At 48.4% G+C, this 20,140-nt stretch overlaps 1 protein-coding gene across 1 annotated transcript; it reads right to left on the bottom strand.

Annotated features, from left to right (window-relative positions):
* Positions 1–438: 438 nt before the first annotated feature.
* LOC144942868 (mitochondrial pyruvate carrier 2-like) lies at positions 439–11,224 on the bottom strand. Its single transcript, XM_078869874.1, has 5 exons — positions 11,125–11,224; positions 5,703–5,743; positions 4,554–4,638; positions 3,281–3,392; positions 439–755 (listed from the first exon to the last, which is right to left on the bottom strand). The coding sequence occupies exons 1-5, from the start codon at positions 11,222–11,224 to the stop codon at positions 635–637; spliced, it is 459 nt and encodes a 152-aa protein (XP_078726000.1). The 3' UTR covers positions 439–634.
* Positions 11,225–20,140: the final 8,916 nt, after the last annotated feature.

The following is a 20,140-nucleotide window of genomic DNA, read 5'->3' as shown; positions in this document are numbered from 1 at the left end:
CCACAAAAGCTTTCATTTGAACCAGGGCTCGAAGTGTAGGCCTTTCACCACCACCCACCCGCCCCCTGACACCCCCTTAAAAAAAAACGAATTCCCCGGTCCATTTGCGAATGTCGTCGGCATGGCGTGCTCGTCCCAAGAACGAGGAGACGTTGATTTAGTTTTTTTTGTTTTAAAGGGGAGAGGGCGATCCGTGACCCGCGCCAACCATCGCCTACCCTTCGTGAACCCCGGCAATCAAAAACCTCGAGCCCCCCCCCACCCCACCACCAACCCCCTCTCCCGCCCGCCCGTCTCCCGGCCGCGTGGCGCAGCGTCGTCGTCGTCCCCGCGTTTGTGACGTCATTCCCCCCCCCTCCCTTCTCGCCACGCACCGGGGAGCTCCCCCTGGGGAACTGAGCAAGAGAAGCTCCCCGCTGCGCGCGAGACGCTCCGACCCGTTCGCTGTGGGTCGCAGCCAACCCGCGTTAGCGACGTTACGCTTCAACGGTAGAATAAGTTCGACGCGCGCGGTTGGGTTACGCGCGCCGGTTGGGTTACGGGCGAAATAAAGTTGCTTTGTTCGGTGAGTTGCTTGGCTTCGAACGGCTGTCGCGCACCACCCCCGACCGCCGGCCCATCGTCGTGGGTCACTTTAACTCTTGGCCTCGACGGACGCGGCCGTCACCGCGGCCGGCGCCGCCTCCACGACGAGCACGCCTCCCTCGGCGGTGGCCTCTCCCTCGCCCTCGCCGTCCTTCAGGGAGCGCCGGTAGCTGCACGGAGAGGAGACGGGTTAGAGGAGGGAGAAGGGGGAGTAGGAGGAGGGGGAGGAAGGGGAGAAGGGGGAGGAAGTAAGAGGAGATGGAAGAGGAGTGGGAGAAGGAGGAGGGGGGAGGAGAAAGAGGAGGTGGAGGAGGAGGAGGAGAAGGGGGGGGGGAGGAGACGGAGGAAGAGGAGGAGGGAGGAGGAGAAGGAGGGAGAAGGGGGAGGAGGTGGAGGAGGTGGAGGAGGATCACGCACACGCACGGATTCTACCGCGACGCTCTCGAACGAGAGGATTTAACGGCGGATGCTCGGTGAGGCCTTCGTCTCAGCCAGCAGTGGATTGATCATGGCCGATGACGATGGTGGTGCCATGGGGCAGTGCACTGCGCTGTCAACCTGGTGACCTGAGTTCGATTCCAGGCCACGTCCACCATCAGTGGCGAGCAATAACGACGCCGGTTGTACCCCCCCCCTGTCCCACCCACCCCACCGAGTTTACTTCACCAATCCACACTGACCAGTGTGGTGAAGTATGGTCAAACAACCGCCATGACGAGGTGGCTTGGAGAGGTCGTCATCCAGCAGTGGAATCGAATATATATTGAAAATATGTGATTCTGCATTGGCAGCGGTGCATAAAAAGAGGAAATATATATATGGGCATATATTTACAAACAAGGATAAGTGCATACATAAGTTGCATGAACGTGTTTTCATTTAGGGCAGTGCTTTTCACAAAAGTGTTGATTTTTGTTATTCGTGCAAATAGATATATGTTTACATAGCCCAGGGCAACATAATGTTTTTAATTTTTAAAAAATTAATTGTAGCAAAACAAAAAATAACCAGCTCGGCATTTAAACTGAATGCATTATGCATGAGCAATAATACACATTTTTGGAATAATTCGAACTAAGTGGGGCTTGGGAATGAGAGATTTGTTCTGCCGAGTGGCGCGAGGCAGGGCGGAGGTGCAGATTCGTTTCTCTCGCGCGCCTCTTCGTGCCCTACCCTCTCGGCTCTTCTGAAAGAATATTTTTGGTCGGCTATACACAAGGGTCTCGATGTGCGTGCGTGTGTGCGTGTGCGTGTACGTTGTGAAAACATCGCCACTGGGGAGACAAAGGCGGTCGGGCGTGGTGCTGGCCACCCACCCCCTCGTGTACCGTTGCGGCCTTCATAGGTGCTCGCTAACAGCACTTGCCCCTACAGTCTGTTAAGGCTATACGGGGGATCTTTGTGTGTGTAAAGTGTTTGTGTGTGGGGAGCGGTAGTGCAGTGGTTAGTGCGCTGCGCTACGAACCCGGTAACCCGGGTTCGATTTGCGCTCACGGGGTGAACTTGAGCAAGAGTAGCCGCATTAAAGGGCAGCGCAAACGCTTTGCAGCAGTGACCCATGGCAGTGCTTGGATCGCAAGGTTGCCACGAGAGCACTGATGGAGGTCACACGCTCTGACTCGGTTCACCGCCAGGTCGGACGTGAGGTCAACTTAATTGTTGCGTTTACAATAGCAGGTGAGCCAATTGGCTCGGAGATCACAGCGTTGAGCAAGCACTGCTGAGATCGTGAGTTCGAATCCGGGGGTTTCAGCCACTGCCTGTGATCAAACTGAGATTTGAAATGCAGTGAAGTTTGATAGTCTGAGCACGGTCACCAAGAAATGCTATGAAAAAAACGATGACATTTAGCTTCAGTTCTGCGTTGGTTTTTATTTTATTAAATTTCTACATGCTTTAGCTCCTTAATATTAGTTAGACTTGTACCTTTAGTATAGTTAGACTTGTAAACCACTTATTTAAGATTTAAGATTCCTAAATGTTGAATGTATGCACCTTCCGGCCAAAGTAAATTCCTTGTCTGTGCGAACTTTCATGGCGAATAAAACCCATTCTAATTCTGATTCTGATTTAATTTGGCCAAATTCCAGCTCTGATAATTCAATTAGCGGTGTGATCGTCACGCGACGAATATTACTCTCGTCGTACAGCAGAGCGGATGGAAAAATCATGCTTCCCCCCCCCGCTCCCCCCTACTGTAAGGACCACAGACCACTTAAAGCAGCGAGCTCAGAGGTAGCTCTGTTATGTCCGCTTCCGCAAACCATTCTCTAGAAGAAACGTCTCAAGGACAAGCGTAGGGGCCATCTCCGCTGGTATCAAGCGAAGTGGTGGGCCACGTGCAGCTCACAGGGTAAATCCTAATAAATAAATACTCTTAGTTATTTCGGTAAAGTCACGTAGGTAAAAAAATTCAATTAGAATTAAAAAAAAAAAATCACGACGTTTCGGAGGCAACACAAGACGGAAGCTTATGTTGCCTCCGAAACGTCGTGATTTTATTGTTTTTATTTTTTATTAATTTTAATTAAATTTTTTACCTACGTGACGTTACCGAAAGAACTAAGAGTGTATGAATCCTTGCAGTCACGAAAGCTTCAAATCTAGAACTAATAAATTAAACTGAAACTGAAACCGTCTGCCGTAGATCCCCCCGGGCCCCGGTGTAGGCGGGCTCTGTTGGAGTGGAACCTACTTGAAGATGCGGATCAGCTGGCCAGTTCCACAGCAGCCCAGGAAGAAGTTGACGCAAAACATGTTGATGTTCTTGGGGATGATCACGAAGGAGTACCGTGACCACAGGAACCCTGCACAGGCACAAAGGAACCAATCGCGTCACTATTGGTACGAACGTAGCAGGACAGGGCCTGGGTTCGATTCCCGACTCGGGCGGCTTCGTGTGGTGCACCGAGTTTGCGTGTTCTCCCCCCTGTTCCGAGTGGGTCTCCACCGGGTTCTTGTGTTTCCTCCCATAGATGATGATAATAATAACAAACGTAGACTGTTGTAACTGGTGTTGGCTAAAGCATCCCAATGCTGAAAGATTACTTGCAAAATTAACCAATTGGGATTACACCCCCTCCCCCGCCTACTGCGAAAGCTTGGCTGCACCCGCCTGAAAAATTATCTTGAGACTCAATGAGTCCCGGGGTGAACAAGCTTAGTCAAATAATAACGAAATCATCAATAAAATGGGGGCTTGGGTAGAGGACTCGTGGCTGGAAGGAACGGCGGAGTGGCGGCCGAGGGATGGAGACGCTTCCACAGGGGACGTCGACTCGACAGGACACTTTCTTTCTTTATATTTCTTCAGCTCACGTTTCTACAACCGTGCGAACGCTTTTGTCATCAACCAGCGCGTTGCTCTCCCGATCAACGCGCTGCTCGCGTCCACATTTTACGCGTCGTTTTTTTGCTGTTTGTTCCGAGCACACGCGGCACACGTGCGCGCGTTTTTTGTTGTTACTGCGACGCTTTCAAAAGTTGCCTTGCCATTGTGTCTCGACGTTTCTGGACCGCGTAATGACGGCGCGCAGAGCCCCGAGGATTCCGCCAACGTTTAGCCAAACGCGACGGCACCTCCGATTGGCAACGGTTGGCTACGCGCGGTGCGAAAGAAGTTCAACGTGCGTGGAGTAGCGGCCGGTGCACGGGGTGGGGAGAGAGATCTTTGGTGAAGAGCCGGTGTTTGGCTGCGTGCAATCGACAGCTCGAGTGAACTCTGGCCACCGCGTTTTCCTGTGCGAGTGAGTCTGCGTAAAAGACGCGAAGCGTCTAAATGAAGTCCTGGTCGTCGCTCCCGGAGCTTATCTTCCGATTGGCACGGTTGGCTACGTACGGTGCGAAAGACGTTCAACGTACATACGTTGAACGTCACCAGAGGTGGTGGCAGCCTTAGGAGGTGGTGGGGAGCGGGGGTGGTGATGATGATGATGATGATGAAAATTTGAAGTCAGGACGGGCCTTACCTGAGAGCCCCAGCACTGAGTTCTGGTACAGACTGAGTTTCTCAGCCGGTCGTGCCATGTCCGCCATGCCGGCAAACACCAGCCCCTGGGCAAATGGAGAGAGACAGAGGGGGGCAAAGTGACACGGCGTTCTAGCACTGGGACAAGACAGACCACCTCACCGCCCACGTGTTCCACGGCGCACCGAAAAAACGAACTGCCATGCTGCTTGAGTACAAAAACAAAGATCCCCCACCGCCTTTAAACGGGGCTGTTGGGGCAAGCGATGTTAGTGGGCGCTTGTGAAGGCCGGCAACGGCACACGAGGGGGGGGGGGGCGGGGTGGGGTGCGCCCACATCCCACATCCCACATCCCACGTCGTTTTGTACGGCTTCTTTGAAATGTAGTTTTGTTTAGACCTCCGCGTGTGAATCCTGATCGTTTGATTGCATCTTTCTGCGGTGTGATTTGAACAACAACATCAAAAATCTCCAGCTATGGAATTGCTTTGTTGTTGTGTGTTTAGTTCTGGCAGCTGCGGGGGGGGGGGGATTATAACTGCCAGCGATGAAAATGTAAGAATGCCAAACGCATAGCTTGAGTGCTAAATGAAAATAACGATTTGTTGTTGTGTTAACAGTGGTGCACCAAAAACAATTACCAAACAAAAATGCGAACACGTTTGTCAATAACGCCGTGGCCTTATAAAGTCTCGTGTATATATATAATAGGTGACGTTTCAGGCAATGTCCCTTCTGCAGAGCATTTAGAGAGACCAGAGAGGTCGAATGGGAGCTAAAGGAACCTCTCCTGATGAACACTGCGCTGTGGAATGAACCCTTAGCGATACGCTCTCGTCCGCTTCACACACAGGGAGTCAAAGATCCCGTGATGTCATTCGTAACAGATTTGGCGTCACGATCCGAATTAGAAATTGTGCTCCCAATTTGACTGAATTGGGTGAAACACCACAGAACTGACATCGCCTCTGGCTGTGCGCCCTTCGTGGTGACACACGCACAGCATGACTTTCCAAGAGCATCAATGATGTCATTTGATGTTTAGCTACGTTCAGAGATTGTCCACCATGGCATGGTTAAATGGCAATGTGGATCACACCACCCCGCCAGCGTGCGTGAATGTGTGATTCGTGCGGTGCACACACGTACCCATTTCACCGTTGGGCCCCAGAAGAAAACTGTTTTGGGACCTAAAAACACAACATTCACAAGTTTCATTAATTTGGCTTTTTCTTTTTTACTGATTATATAACTGTTAACTGAAAATGTGCATGATTTTACTCATCAAACGACACAAATATTTGCATGTGGATATTAAGTAATTTAATTAGTTACAATATGTACAAGCAAATATAATGTATTGATAAAAAATTTACTTTATTTTGTGATAGCAAGGAGGCCTTCATCCAGCAGTGTATTTATCATGTTATCATGGTTAATGATGGTGGTGATGGTGATGATTGGTATCAACTATTGAGTGAACGTAAACTTACATTTGATAATACACGGTGTGGGTAAAATATCTTCACATACAAAACCATGAAGAAAAAAAACTGTTTGTAAACGGCAAAGAGAATCTGTGCGTTATCTCCTACTAGAAATTTAATTACCGAGCAGCAACTACCGCGTGAGAGAAAAGTATCGGCACAAAACCCTGGCAGGGAAAACGATGTGGGTTGGGCACGTCCTCAGATGTGAACGCTTCACGATAGAAGATCCAGGGATGTTGGGAGAGAGAGAGAGTCCAAGAGGAAGGGAGACGAAGATGCTATCCTCATGGTTCTTTCGGTAAAGTCACGTAGAAGGGAAATAATAAAAGAATAAAAATTAAACATAATAAAATAATTCTCACGACGTTTCGGCTACAACGCAAGCAGCCGTCATTCTTCACCTGATGACGGCTGCTTGCGTTGTGGCCGAAACGTCGTGAGAATTATTTTATTATGTTTTATTTTTATTATTTTATTATTTCCCTTTCTACGTGACTTTACCGAAAGAACCAAGAAGATGAATCCCTGCAGTCACGAAAGCTTTAAATAGGAAGATGCTATTTTGACGACTTGAAGAAAAGGAGATGGAGGAGGAGGGGCTAACTATTAAATGTCAAGCTAAAGAGGGAGTTTGTGCCAAATATCTGCCATTTGGCAGAGGACTAACGTAAGAAATCTTGACTTAAAGCTTTGGTGACTGCAGGAATTCCTATTCTCGTGTCTTTCGATAAAGTCACGTAGATAGGTTCAAAGAAAATAACAAAAAACTTTTCCTGAAGACGTGTTGCGATCGAAACGTAATTCAATCTAGATTTGAAGTTTTCGTGACTGCAGGGATCCATACTCTTTGGTTCTTTCGGTAAAGTCACGTAGGTATAAAATAAAATGAATTAAATCACGACGTTTCGGGCGCAACACAAGTGTCCGTCATCAGAATGGGACAACCACAGCAAAAAACAATTTCTGAAGTGGGCAAAAAAAACTCACTTTCTTCAGCAATTGCCCACTTCAGCAATTGTCTCTTGCTGTGGTTGTCCCACCTGATGACGGGCGCTTGTATTGCGCCCGAGACGTCGTGATTTAATTTAATTTATTTTATACCTACGTGACTTTACCGAAAGAACCAAAGAGTACGAAACGTAGTTTTTTGTTATTTTTATTATTTTCTTTGAACCTATCTACGTGACTTTACCGAAAGACCCAAGAATATACCTAACGTAAGATTTTCTAATATTTCGATTATTGCATCAGAGAACAAACAAACAAAAAAGACTCAGAAATGTCCTCAATCCAAAAAATGCAGCCTGTCCTGAAAAAACCAACACAATCAAAGATTATCGCCTGGACAAAACTGGCTTTGCTAAAGAACGCCTGGAACAGCTGATTTATAACATTTAAATTCCTTCATCGTAAAACAAAGAACAAAAAAAACAACCCCCTCAGGAATGTCTTCAATCCGAAAAATGCACCCCTTGTCCTGAAAAAACCCCCCCACAAAAATCTAAATTCTTTTCTCCGGACCAAACTGCCTTTGCTACAGATGTCTTCACGCCTCGCACAAACTGGAACAGCTGATTTCCTTTCCAGGTAAAACTTGACCCGCCTGACGGCAGGCACTTGCCCGCTCAAACTAGAGTCAGGGTTCAAGGGGGCTCCTGGGGTAAGATTAGAACTTGGCTTTGTTTCAAAAGATGTTTTTTCTTTCCGAATTCCAGAGTTCACGCGCAGCGAACCGCTCTTGCTTCCACCACCTGGGCCACGTTGGTGGCAGCTGGCAGCTGAGTAATTGTCACCGCTTAAATTGGCACAAAGGGGGAGGACAGCAGTTAGCTGCTGATGAAATGTCTCCGAGGTCTAATGATTTACCATTTGAAGGGCAAGTGACATTTCCATTGTGCGAATGTTAAAAACGTTAATTTTTCCATTTTAATCGATACATTTTTATTAGGCTTTACTAATAGGACATTTTTTTTCTGCGAGAGTCACATTTAACAGAAATGCCACGCATTGATTTCGTTTTTTTGCTTTCTTGCTACGTGATTACGAGAGCTATTCTCGGCCAAATGGGATTTGTTCATTCTACCCGAGCAGCAAGTGGGGATATTTTGCACCCCATGTTTTGCAAGATGAGAATCCTCAGCATTTACTATTTAAACTCCGCGCGCCGGGGCAATTTCCTCGCAAATTATCTATTTTCATTCGGGAAATCAAATCCCATTGTAAAACTGACGTTGCTCAATTTCGTTTTCTGCTTTCCTGGAAATGAAATTCGCAAAGGAAACGCGTGCGTGCGTGCGTGTGTGCGTGTGTGGGTGTGTGAGTCGCTTTGTACGTATGGTGTGTGAGGTGGTGTGTACGTATGGTGTGTGAGTTGGTGTGTACGTATGGTGTGTGAGTTGGTGTGTACGTATGGTGTGTGAGTTGGTGTGTACGTATGATGTGTGAGTTGGTGTGTACGTATGGTGTGTGAGTTGGTGTGTACGTATGATGTGTGAGTCGGTGTGTACGTATGGTGTGTGAGTTGGTGTGTACGTATGGTGTGTGAGTTGGTGTGTACGTATATGTGCGTGCATTTCCGATTGCTTGGAGCTTTCGCAGTTGAGCTCCACAGCTCTCCGATTTGTTTTCGGGTCGTGCCGCGTGTAGTTCGGCGTGGCGTCCGTAGTTTTGCTCCGCGCCCCGGGAGACTTTTGCAGGAACTGAGTTACCCGCAGAACTAACTCATTTCCTGAAGAAGCTTCCAGCACGTGAAGCGAAACGTCGGACATCACGCCGAAGAACCCTCGAAAACGCGTCGGAGAGGACTTACACGCTGCTTGTACGCAATGTCAATTGTAAAATTTGCACGGAGAGCAAATTTGTCAGACAACCAAAATGCAAAGTAGCCGTCGAACAAAAATGATCACTGCAGCGCGCACTTTCAGATGCTCTTCTGTGACCGCGTGGAACGCTCTTCGTTCCAATATCAGGAAACCACTGGAGCTGTCCGCTTTTAAATAAGCCAAGATTGAAAACTAATTTCGTTAGATCTGCGTTTTGTCTTAAGTTGTCCTTCCCCCGCACCTCCAGTTCGCACGGTTGGCTACGTCCAGTGCCAAAGAGATTCAACATACATACATTCATACGGAATATGCGAAGCAACAGATGACAAGAGTCTGACGGTATTCATGTGAGTCTCATGGATCCCGCTGTACTCATCAAATCCGCGGTTCCCAATTAAAGTGAGCGTTGGTGTTGTCCGTTCTTCCTGAGTTTCTAAATCTCTCAACATTTATAAGCTGACGAAATAGTAACGGGATACAAGAGTAAATCATAATAATTTTAAAAATACAGCATAAATTATTTACTGTCGTGGCAATCTACTGCTGGATGAATGCCACCGCTACGGTGTCAACCATGGAGGTTACTCGACCATGCTTCACCACGCCCGGTCAACACAGGGCGAGTCTGGCCCAGGACCGGATCAGCAATCACTCAGTCACTCGTCCGCTCATGTCGCCGCGTTCATAGCACAGCGTGCGAACCACTATGTTAACGTGTTGACAGTAATTCAATTAATCGCAAAAATCTGAAGTCAAGGAATTAATAAATTGCGTAAACTTGTCCGAATATTTGCTGTTGTGGGGCTGTGCTTTTTGAACACGCAATTATCGTTGGCAGTTTGAGAGTAGCACATTTAATTAATATCGTGACCACATAGCCCTTGGTTTCACGAAAACATTGCGACCCAATTAGAGATGGTTAATAAAGGAGTTGAGCCGTGGTGGCAGTGGTTGGCACGACTCGCTGTGAACCCGGTGAACTCGAGTTCGATTCCCAACCACGGCTAACGTGAGTGGCGAGTGATATCACAACCGGTCCACACCTTCACTAACTCGCACTGACCAGTGTGGTGAAGTATGGTGAATAAAAACCCAGTGACCGACACGACCTTGAGAATTGTCTAAAATGTTATTTATTATTTAAATATATATATATAATTAACATTTTTTTTCATTTTGCAGAGCCGGACTTTTAAATTCCTCATGATGGATCTAGACATTGTGCATTTGCTGCGTGACAAATGCACTCTCGTCATTCCATATTAACGAGACATTTACGCAGAACACAGCTCACAGACAATGCAATCATCGTGAGCATGTATCGACGCACGCAACGGGTAGAAAAAATCGTAATAATGCAACACTCCACCCCGGTCTATCAGTCAATTCAGATCTTTGAATATTTTACCACCGTCATATTGAACAAGCCATCGAAAATTTTAATAAAATGTGAACCACCAAAATGTGTGCTCGTGAATTATCTTTTTTGGAGTTACAAGACGGTTTTGGGTGTTGTTTTTTGCATCACTGTTGCTGAGCACAAAGGTCAAAAGGTCAAAAACGCCAAGTAGGTCAGTCACCAAAATCACGATTGAAGGTGTAACAGATAAGAGTTAACGTCAATGATGTCTGTAAATAAATTTACATTGGTCTGATGCAATCCCTGAATTGGTGATTGCACTCATGCTCGCAGTGCAATAATTCATGTTTGGCGACGGATCACAGAAGTGGATATTACAGAGCTACCTCTCAAATCTCTTCAAGTGACCTCTGGGTCCACGCAGCATAGAGCAGCACTTCGCTTCGCGCTCCGCCACAGACAGTAATATTTGTTGCACGACAATCAGACCCATATTTAAATTCTCAGCGCTGGAATTTTGCCAAAGTAAGCACAAAACCAACATTTCTATTGCGGCGGGTTTTTTTTTTTCTAATGTGTGCCCAGTCATCGGCGTCTGGGCCGAGACCAGCAACTCACTCCCAGCTCGCCCGTGCAACAGAGGCAACGTAGCAGGTGTCGACGGGTTTATTATCGACGGTTTAAGTCCCTCTCCTGGTTTACGAACGGATCCTGACCCACTGCCGTTGATATCCCCGCTTAACCACAGGCAGTGGCTGAAACCTGGATGGGAATCCCAGGATCTCAGCTGTGTCGAGCTCAACGTCTCTGACCCATGAGCCCAAACAGCTACCTCGGCGGTTTGGCCATCGTTTTTTTTCTATTCTTGTGGAGTTTTTACCGACCGACCGCGACCTTACCTGCAGGGTGTCTCCAAATCGGCCGGAATTTCTGCGGCAGGATGAGTTCAATCCTGTCCATGGTCCGATGGAACCCAGCCCGGAACGCCACGACTGCCATGGTGATGGTGGTTGCTTGGTGGTGGTGGTGGTGGCGGTGGTGGTCTCAGGGAGAGTGCTCAGCAACGGGTGATCTTGTCGCGGGGGGTGCCTCTGTGGTGCACTCGCGGCGTCGGCCTGCCCGCTGGTCATTTAATAGCAGGAGGGGGGCAGGAAGTGGTGCCACCTCCATGCTGGTGCTTGCGCGCATCGTACGGACCGCACGGGTAGGATAACGCCTTCTGTGGAAGAAATAAATAAAGTTTGAACGAAACAAAACAACAAAAATCTGAAATCGCCTAGCGGTGGCGAGCGGTCCAATTTGAGGTGGCTCGTTCTTGCCCCGACCGAGTAACATACCGGAGGGTCGACGACAAAAAAATGTGCCAAGCGATGACCTCTCGTGTTTCATTCATTCTTTTTTTTTTGTGCGCGCCTGCGTTTCATCATCGCCGACGCCGTATAGGTGCTCGCTGTTGCACGCAACGCGCCGTCTCACCTGTGATCCCGCCGCTGAGGACACCGGCACAGCGTGTAAGTTCATTGGAATCCACACTCTTTGGTTCTTTCGGTAAAGTCACGTAGGTATAAAATGAAATAAATCACGACGTTTCGGGCGCAACACAGGCGTCCATCATCAGGAAAGCATGCTTTCCCACCTGAATTCATTTTCAAAAAGGAAAATTCGTGCACGCATTAATGTTAACGGAAGTCAATTTGAACATTTGTTAAAATAAATGAAATAAGCCTACGTGATTTGTTAAAAAATAAATATAACTCCAATGCGTCATGACTTTTTGGCCACCTTGTATCGTGACTGAAAGCTTTCGTGACTGCAGGAATTCATATTCTTGGGTTTTTCAGTAAAGCCACATAAAAAAAAATAATATGATAAATAATGATAACAATATCACGACGTTTCGAACGCAACACAAGCAATCGTCATCAGGTGAGAGATATCGCGGGAGAGCTGCTGAGAATATCTATTCTTGTATTGCGATCGAAACGTCGTGATATTGTTGTTATTTTTATTGTTTTAGTTTTTATTATTTTTTATTATTTGATCTATCTACGTGGCTTTACCGACCTTTAATGTGTGCATGGTTGGCTACGTATGGTGTGAATGAAGTTCAACATGCATGTTGCTGCACTGCCCTCTGCTGACAAACACGTAGGCTCGCAGCAGCCTATAGCAACCTGTTTTTGATCCCCCAACCTAGCACCTATAATCCAGGCTCAAGCCTACTTCGCTTCTATTCTCTGAAGAGTTCGGTGCCTTCTGGGTGCGGTTGCTCAAATGCTTAAAAAATACTACTCTACGGAAATAAAATCTAATTTCACGAAATGTAAACATTCCATCATTTAAAAAGCCCGGCGTTCCGTTTGTCTGTTTGTCAACAAAATTATAAGAGCCTTTCAGAATGCGTGAATCAACAAGTTAGACAAAGTGGACCCCCCTCCCCTCCACACCAGATGTGGGGGTAAAAAAAAAGTTGATCCAACAGGTTTACAACAGCTGTCGACCCGTCCCACAACATGTGTCACCCCCCTCCCCTCCTCCAAAAAGAAATGTATTTTGTTCGGCACATGCCTACAACACCTTACATACAATAGAGTCAGTAGTATCTGCACACATTGACGGGGAGGGTGAGGGTGGTGGTGGGGAGGGAGAGGACATAAGTGGTGATGAAATGCCCTCCGCAGGAGTTAGAATTTCCGGCGGCCGTCAGACGTAGGCTGCCGGAATTCTAATCGTATTTACAAAAAAAACGAATGCCAAGATGTCACTTTTAAGTTGGAGATGGAGGCAAGAGGATCCAGAGTGAAGGGCACCTGAAAAGACGGCGTGGCGGGGCAGCCTTTAAGTATTGAGAGTGAACAGGGCTGGAGATTTTGAGAGAGACGGACGGAAGATGAAAAGATGAGGAAGGCACGGGGAGACGTTTGTCTTTGGCGACCGATCGAGTTTCAGGCAGTTCCTTGGACACGGTGTCCAATGATTGGTGAACGAGATAATGAGTGGATGATTGACGTCGGTGATGGATGAGGATGGATCTCTGATAGTGATGGGTCACTTATAATGAATCACTAACTGGGTTAAGGTGATATCTTTGAATTATCGGTAACCGCTCGAAACAAAAAAATGTCAAACGGTTAAAATTATCATGATGATCAAAATGTATTGATAATAATACGCTATTACATCTAATATCTAATAGTACGACACGTTGGTTCATTAACTATCTGTGTCCGGTGGTGAAGGGTGAAACAACACAACATTGTTCTGACGTATTCTTTGGGTCTTTCGGTACAGTCACGTAGAACTAATTTTTTTCTTCCAAAAACTGCTGATGACCATTGATTGCGTTGCGATCGAAACGTCGTAGTTTTTTGTAAAAAAAAAAAAATGTTCTACGTGACTTGACCGCAAGACCCAAAGAATATGAACTCCTGCAGTCACGAAAGCTTTACTGGTAGAAACCTCCTGGTTACACCAGCCCACAGGGGATTATTGTGTCCGTCCGTCGTGCAGGGAGGGGCTGGGTGGGGAGGGAGGAGCTGGGTGGGGAGGGGAGGGTGGGGAGGGGCTGGGTGGGGAGGGTGGGGAGGGGCTGGGTGGGGAGGGTGGGGAGGGGCTGGGTGGGGCTGGGTGGGGGGTGGGAGGGGTGGGGCTGGGTGGGGAGGGGCTGGTCACCCCGTGGTGCCCTTATAAAACTCAACGTTTAACCTACTCACGCCGGCTTGTGCCCGCCCTCACAGTCGGCCATATTTGCGGAATACACCACGCCGCCGTTGACCCTGGCCATTGACCGAGCAACCCAACGTTCCTACCAGCTTCCTCCGCAGCAGGAATGTGTTAAGTCAAGATTGTTCTTACTCTGCTCTGACTGACGCGCCCCTACAAGCCGTTGCCCTGAAACGTCGCCTACGATATACACTTTTAATCTTAATAGGGCGGCCGTTGGTATTAACGAGATCACAGAATGTCGGTGTTAACTTCCCCAAGACGAGTCTTGGGTTCGCGTTGCGCAGTTTGTCGCGAGAGTCCTCCGCGTGATTCCGTTCAGCCGTTGCCGCTGTTGTAGAATCAGTCTCTCTCGGCCCTTGTGGACGAATTACATAGATTTTGACTTAAAACTTTCGTGACTGCAGGAATTCATATTCTTGGTTCTTTCGGTAAAGTCACGTAGATAGAAAATAAAAATAAAATAAAAAATAAATGTATTAAACATCAATAAAAAAATGTTTGTATTTTTATTTAATTTTTATTTTATTTATATTTTATGTCTACGTGACTTTGACCGAGAGAACCAATAAGACGAATTACATCCTCAGGTCCCCCGGATCCCTGGCCCAACTCGTTCCGCGCTCATTGCTCGGAGAGGTAACGGCATGCAGAGCGGCTCAGGAGACTTCGCTTCCAGGCAGCCTCTGTCCCTCTCCCCGCTCCACGCGGCGAATTAAGGACAGGCAACACAAACTAATTCACGAACACCGCGCGCACTTTCGTATACTTCAGAAAGTTTGCCCACGCAAAAAATAAAACGCGTCGCCGAATCGCCAAGGTTCGTGTTCAGGAGTTTCCTGGTTTGGGTTGTTTGGCTGCTTCCTTACCGAACACTCCGGTTTTGAAAGAAGCGTCGTCTTGGATCGATCTTTAAATATCCACGACAGTGGAGTTATTCCGGCTTAAATCCCAATCGCCCTCACGAATATTCGAAAGTTTTCTATTTACGTAACGCGTAAAAGTAGGACGACCAGGATTGGACCGGACGTCATATATTCAACAATGTATGTTGACGGAAGGTGTCTCAGTAGAAAGATGCTGAGACGAACAGAGAGAAGTGGAGAGACACGGCAAGGAGATGTCAGCGATAGGAACGGTCAAGGGGGTCCCAACAGTCCAAAAGGCCACAGCAGGATGAAGATCTCTGTGCGCGTGGTGTTGGCGATAGGAAATGTTGCATCGAACCTCGGTGCAGGTGTGTCCAAGATCAGTGCGGATTTCCAGGAATTGAACTCAGGTCGCCAGGTGCACAGTGCAAACGACGCCTCCACTCTGCCCCTTCTTTGCCTTAATGTTTTATCACAAAGGTGATTGAACGAACAAAACCGGAGTGCCTGATTGACCCTACCAGGCCTGGCCTCAACGTAATTGGTGTCCTGGGAGATCAAATGATTTAGTTCCGCGTGCTAGAGTACTCCACTGATAATAACCATCTGGCCATTTGTTATTCGTAATGTGACCCTCGCATTAACGTTTAAACTGGGTCACGGAAAAGCAGCTCATGGGCCAACGACATCTGGGATCTTGGTGCAGATATTGCAAAGTGTGCCTAATTTTAACGAGCACCTTATTTAAAGTTCGCCTACTGTGCAAATCGTCGCGGTTGTGCTGATGTGCAGCCACCCGATAGGCCTTCAAGTTGAACCGCATGTCGTCCGCCCCGGTGTCCGACGTTTCGCTGCACGTGCCGGGAGCTTCCAGTTCAGTGAGGGTCCTGGTCCTTGGCATAGTACTCCAGGGTCAATGCTCATTTCCTGCGCTGATCGGAATTTTTCCAAATGTGCAGCTCCAAAGCTTTGGAACAACGCTTTGGCTTTGCTAACACGGCGATCGGAATCGTTAGACATTTTCACTTGTCTTGAGAAGTCGCTTCTTTACATTAGCCTTTAACCTCTAGCTCTGGCCGTTTGCCCTGCAGGTTTTGTTTATTTCCCGGCTTTCCATACATGGTGGTGCATTGGGACCTACGGATTAAATGCGCCATTTTCACAAATATCAATTATTGTTTATGGAGAGGAGAGGATTGTGAGTCTCGCTGCTGTGGAGAGATCTACGGTGAGGTGTTAGCATCTCAGAAGTTGAGGACAAATTATGAAGTAATGTGTACCCGTATATTTCTGACACCCCACGCAGTTTTGCGTCATGGATGGGCCACCCTGATTTCCCACCCCTGAAGGCCAGGGCCTACGGCGTTCATTGTCTGGATAGACAATGGTGTGGAATTTTGGATGCAAATTAACGTCGGTTTTTTTAAAATGAGAAAAAATCATTGCCCGGGTGAAAATTGAGCCAAGTTTGTCCATCGAAATCAGTGTCACGCGTTTTCCAGAATGCCATGCCCACTCGCCGGTTACACTTCACATTTTTTCTGGAAGATTTGCTGGTTTATCCCAGGATGTTTCTGTTGCGCGTCGTCGCTTTAAGATGTTCTCTGTTCATATTTTGTTTGTTGCGGTTGCACCCGACTCAAGAGCCGCATGGCTCACAGGGCTATACCAAACAAATGCAACTTGAAAAATGAAAACTTTAAATCTCGCAGGCGATGATTGTTATCTCACCGCAGGCTCTTTGGGTAATTAATTTGACGGCCTTAACGGGTTGGGATTTAAACGAGTCTCACCAGGGCTTGCGGCGCGAACGTCACTCGACAAAGAAATTGCACGGGCATTGTTATCCTAACTTCGCACAATGTACGCGCGTGTTTTCTTGCGCGTGTCAACGAATGCTACGAACCCGGTGACCCGAGTTCGATTCCCGTTCACGGCCACAACACCGGTGACTGCTATCTGAACCGGTCCTGGGCTTCCCCTAAGTTGACTCGGCCTCAAATGAGTTACCTGGTGGCAATGTGTAAAAACCGGCACTGGGGAGACATTGATCAGGCGTGATGCTGGCCACGCTAAACCTCCCGTGCCCCTGGGGTACATATGTAGTGGGTTCACAAGCGACAGAGACGGTGTAGTCGAGGCACACTATTTATTATAACTTTACAGGGTTACAATGGAAGGGGTAACGGCCCCTTCACCCGTATTGGACTGGGATACACCCCTAGGCTATCTGCCTAACTGGTCTGCTCCCAGGTCCTCCGCTAAGGGTGCTAGGGGAGGCTATCTGACCCGGCCCTGGTCAAGGCACAGGTCACGACACCCAGCCACACAGACCCGGCTCTTAGAAGAACATCGGCTCTGAGGCTCTGTGGCCGCGCCACTGGCTTGCTCTGCCCAGTCCTGAATAGAACAGCGGGTCAGAGGAGTTCCAGGGCCTATCTGCCCGGTCTTCGGTCTTCACTGGCTCTTCGCTCCTTAGCTCCCCAACACTACTCCTCGAGCTCTCTCGCTCCCCGCCTTTTATACCAACTTGCCACCGAGGGGCGGGGCTGTGTGGGATCACAACATCCCCCCACAGCCCCCCAGGGAGGTAACCGTTTGCGGACGTGGATGTAGACACCCCTGTGTACCCGTCCGTTTTCCTCCCGTAACACCACTACACATACGGCTAGACTGGGGGTGGGGGTGCAGGGGGGATAGGTGCTGTCGAAGGGAATTTCTCTCAGCAGACTACAAGGCAGAGTAGAGCGATCTTCGTGTGTGTGTGTGTGTGGAGGACAGCGCGAGAGCAGCCCTGTCTATTTCATTCTCCTGCCACTGCTGGAGGAGAGGTATCCACCCGAGGGCAGTTTGGCCTCCTCGTTCACGTCTTGGTAGAGGTCAAGATCATGGGGGGGGGGGGGGGGTATCCCACCGTGTGGGCCCCCTTCAAACTAAACCGGAAGTATTTCATATGACACTGTGACGTCGAAGCGCGCCCCCCAAATCACAAGGCCCGGGGCAGTCACCCCGAATCGCCTTGTACCCAAGGGACGGCTCTTGTTATACTGCACGGCCTTGTAAGTAGGCTCCGTGGGCCTTACGAGCTGAAATAAAATCCGAGTCTTGAGGACGCTGCTGGGTAGACAGAGGCGGGAGGGATTTGAGAAACGTGCCCCGTTGTTGTTGTTGTTGTTGTTTCAAGTGCCGCGCCGGGAGGCTGAACGGGCGATCGCTGCATTGTAAGTCCACCGTGTGTGCTGTTCCACCATGGGAGGTGTTGGGGGGAATCTCCGTTCTTCCTAACGAGATGTATTGGCTCCTCCTAGTGGCATAATGTCCAACCGCAAACGCAGGAGCGCTCGTTCAAAATAACACTCGAATGACACTTATTTTATGGAAACCGATTAAATAAAAAATAAAAACCCTATTGCTTGAACAAACTTTTAAGGAAATGCACGAGCACACATTTGAGTAAACTCGTCACATCCATCGTGAACATCGCCTATTGCCATTTGTAGGCAGAACCACAGGCAGTGCGATTGTGGTCGTGCAACCCAAGCTACGGTCCCACGTGGCGATCAGCTGGAGTCTGCGCTTCTTCATCGGAGGAGGAGGAACAGCAAACACGACACCAGCTCTCTCTCGTGAAGCTCCTCTCTTCGTCGTGGCGGGCGGACCTCGATATTGGCATCTCGCGGCAGTCATGCGCAAGAAAAGAACGCTATACTGTAGAATGAAGTTGTTGAATAGATTTGACGCTGTGATTGGCCGGCATTCCAGGTAATGTTACACCTTCGCAGACGGGAATTTGATTCATCTTTGCCTGAAACGTCAGCCTATGGAGTTTTTCTCTTACAAGAAACTGTTAATAATGATGAACCTTGGGAGGTTTTTTTTATAATTTGTATAACTTTGCTGTTTAGATTATTGTTGTCCGCTCCCGTATTCATCTCGAATGCTGGGCCCCGCTGCTTGGAATTCCAAGCGTTTGCTTTGTATGTACGTTGGACTTCTTTCGCACCGTACGTGGCGAAGCGGTTCGCCCACTTCACTACGAACCCAGCGACCCGGGTTCAGATCCTGCTCACGGTCACCACCAGTGACGATTATCTGAACCGGTCCTAGGCCTCCCCTAGGTCGACTCAGCCTCAGATGAGTACCCGGTGCAATGTGTAAACGTCGCTACTGGGGAGACAAAGGCGGCCGGGCGTGGTGCTGGCCACCCAACCCCCTCGAGTGCCGTTACGGCCTTCATAGGTGCTACTCGCTAACAGCACTTGCCCCAACAGTCTGTCAAGGCTACACGGGGGTGATCTTGTCTTTGTTTGAACTTCTTCGCGCCGTACGTAGCCAACCGTGCTAATCGGAGGTGCGGTGGTGGTTTGCGTTGTGCCCAGCGCCCCCCCCCCCCACTGCTTCGTGTGCCCCCACAAAAGCGTTACAGCAAAACGTTGGGGGGGGGCTTTGGCCCTTTTTTGTATAGCGCATGAAAAAAAAGGATCGTTACCGAAAAACTGTCGCCTTGTTTGAACATTTTTCTTTATTTTAAAGCCGCGGTGTTATTTGATGAATGCGTTGCGTTTTCATTGTCGTTGCTGTTGTTTATTTGTGCACCACTGCCAATGCAGCAGCAGCAGCATCACCAGATTCTTTGTTGAAGTTGAGGAGCCGTCTTGGTTGAGTGGCGCACGGCGATTCGGGGCATTTCTCTGCGCGGAGCGGAATTGCAAGTGAAGTGGATATTTTTGTACTGAAGTCATCTTATCGAGTGTCTCAAATGCTATTCATTATAATCACAGCCTGGCGTCTGCTGATAGCCTCCGAAATGGAAACGAGATATTGAACTTGCTATAAGACGGAACCAAACATCCGGCAGTACCAGCTGTGACTGATTGCCACTCACGTGGACCGCTACAATTACATATACGGGGAGTGTAACGGAGCGGTGGTGGATAAGCACGTGGCTTGGAATCCAGCGGTGTGTGTATGTGGATAAAGCTCGGGGTGAGTGCAGTGGTTCTTCTTAACATGGGGTGCACGCGCATTCTGTGGGTGCGAGATGCCCTTTCTGTGGGGGTGCGAGACGTGGGCACATTTTTTAGGAGGGAAATCATCGAAACGTAATTTTAGCACGGACACGTAAGTACAACTAGTTTGTTTAATTAATCCCTCTATTTATTAACCGTATCGTTTTTTTTCTTCACGATTGAGAACCAAATGGGTGCAAGGCTGCAGTAAAGGTTAAGAATCAATGGGTTAGTGAGTTATTATTACATCACAGGCTCGTGAGCTTGGGGAGGCCTCCATCCAGCAGGGGATTGGTCACAGCTGATGAGGATGA

The sequence above is a fragment of the Lampetra fluviatilis genome, chromosome 28 (assembly GCF_964198595.1).
Source record: "Lampetra fluviatilis chromosome 28, kcLamFluv1.1, whole genome shotgun sequence".
In the NCBI taxonomy this organism is placed as follows: Eukaryota; Metazoa; Chordata; class Hyperoartia; order Petromyzontiformes; family Petromyzontidae; genus Lampetra; species Lampetra fluviatilis.
The sequence above is the reverse complement of the archived record's forward strand: the minus strand, read 5'-3'. Positions and strand labels throughout refer to the sequence as shown.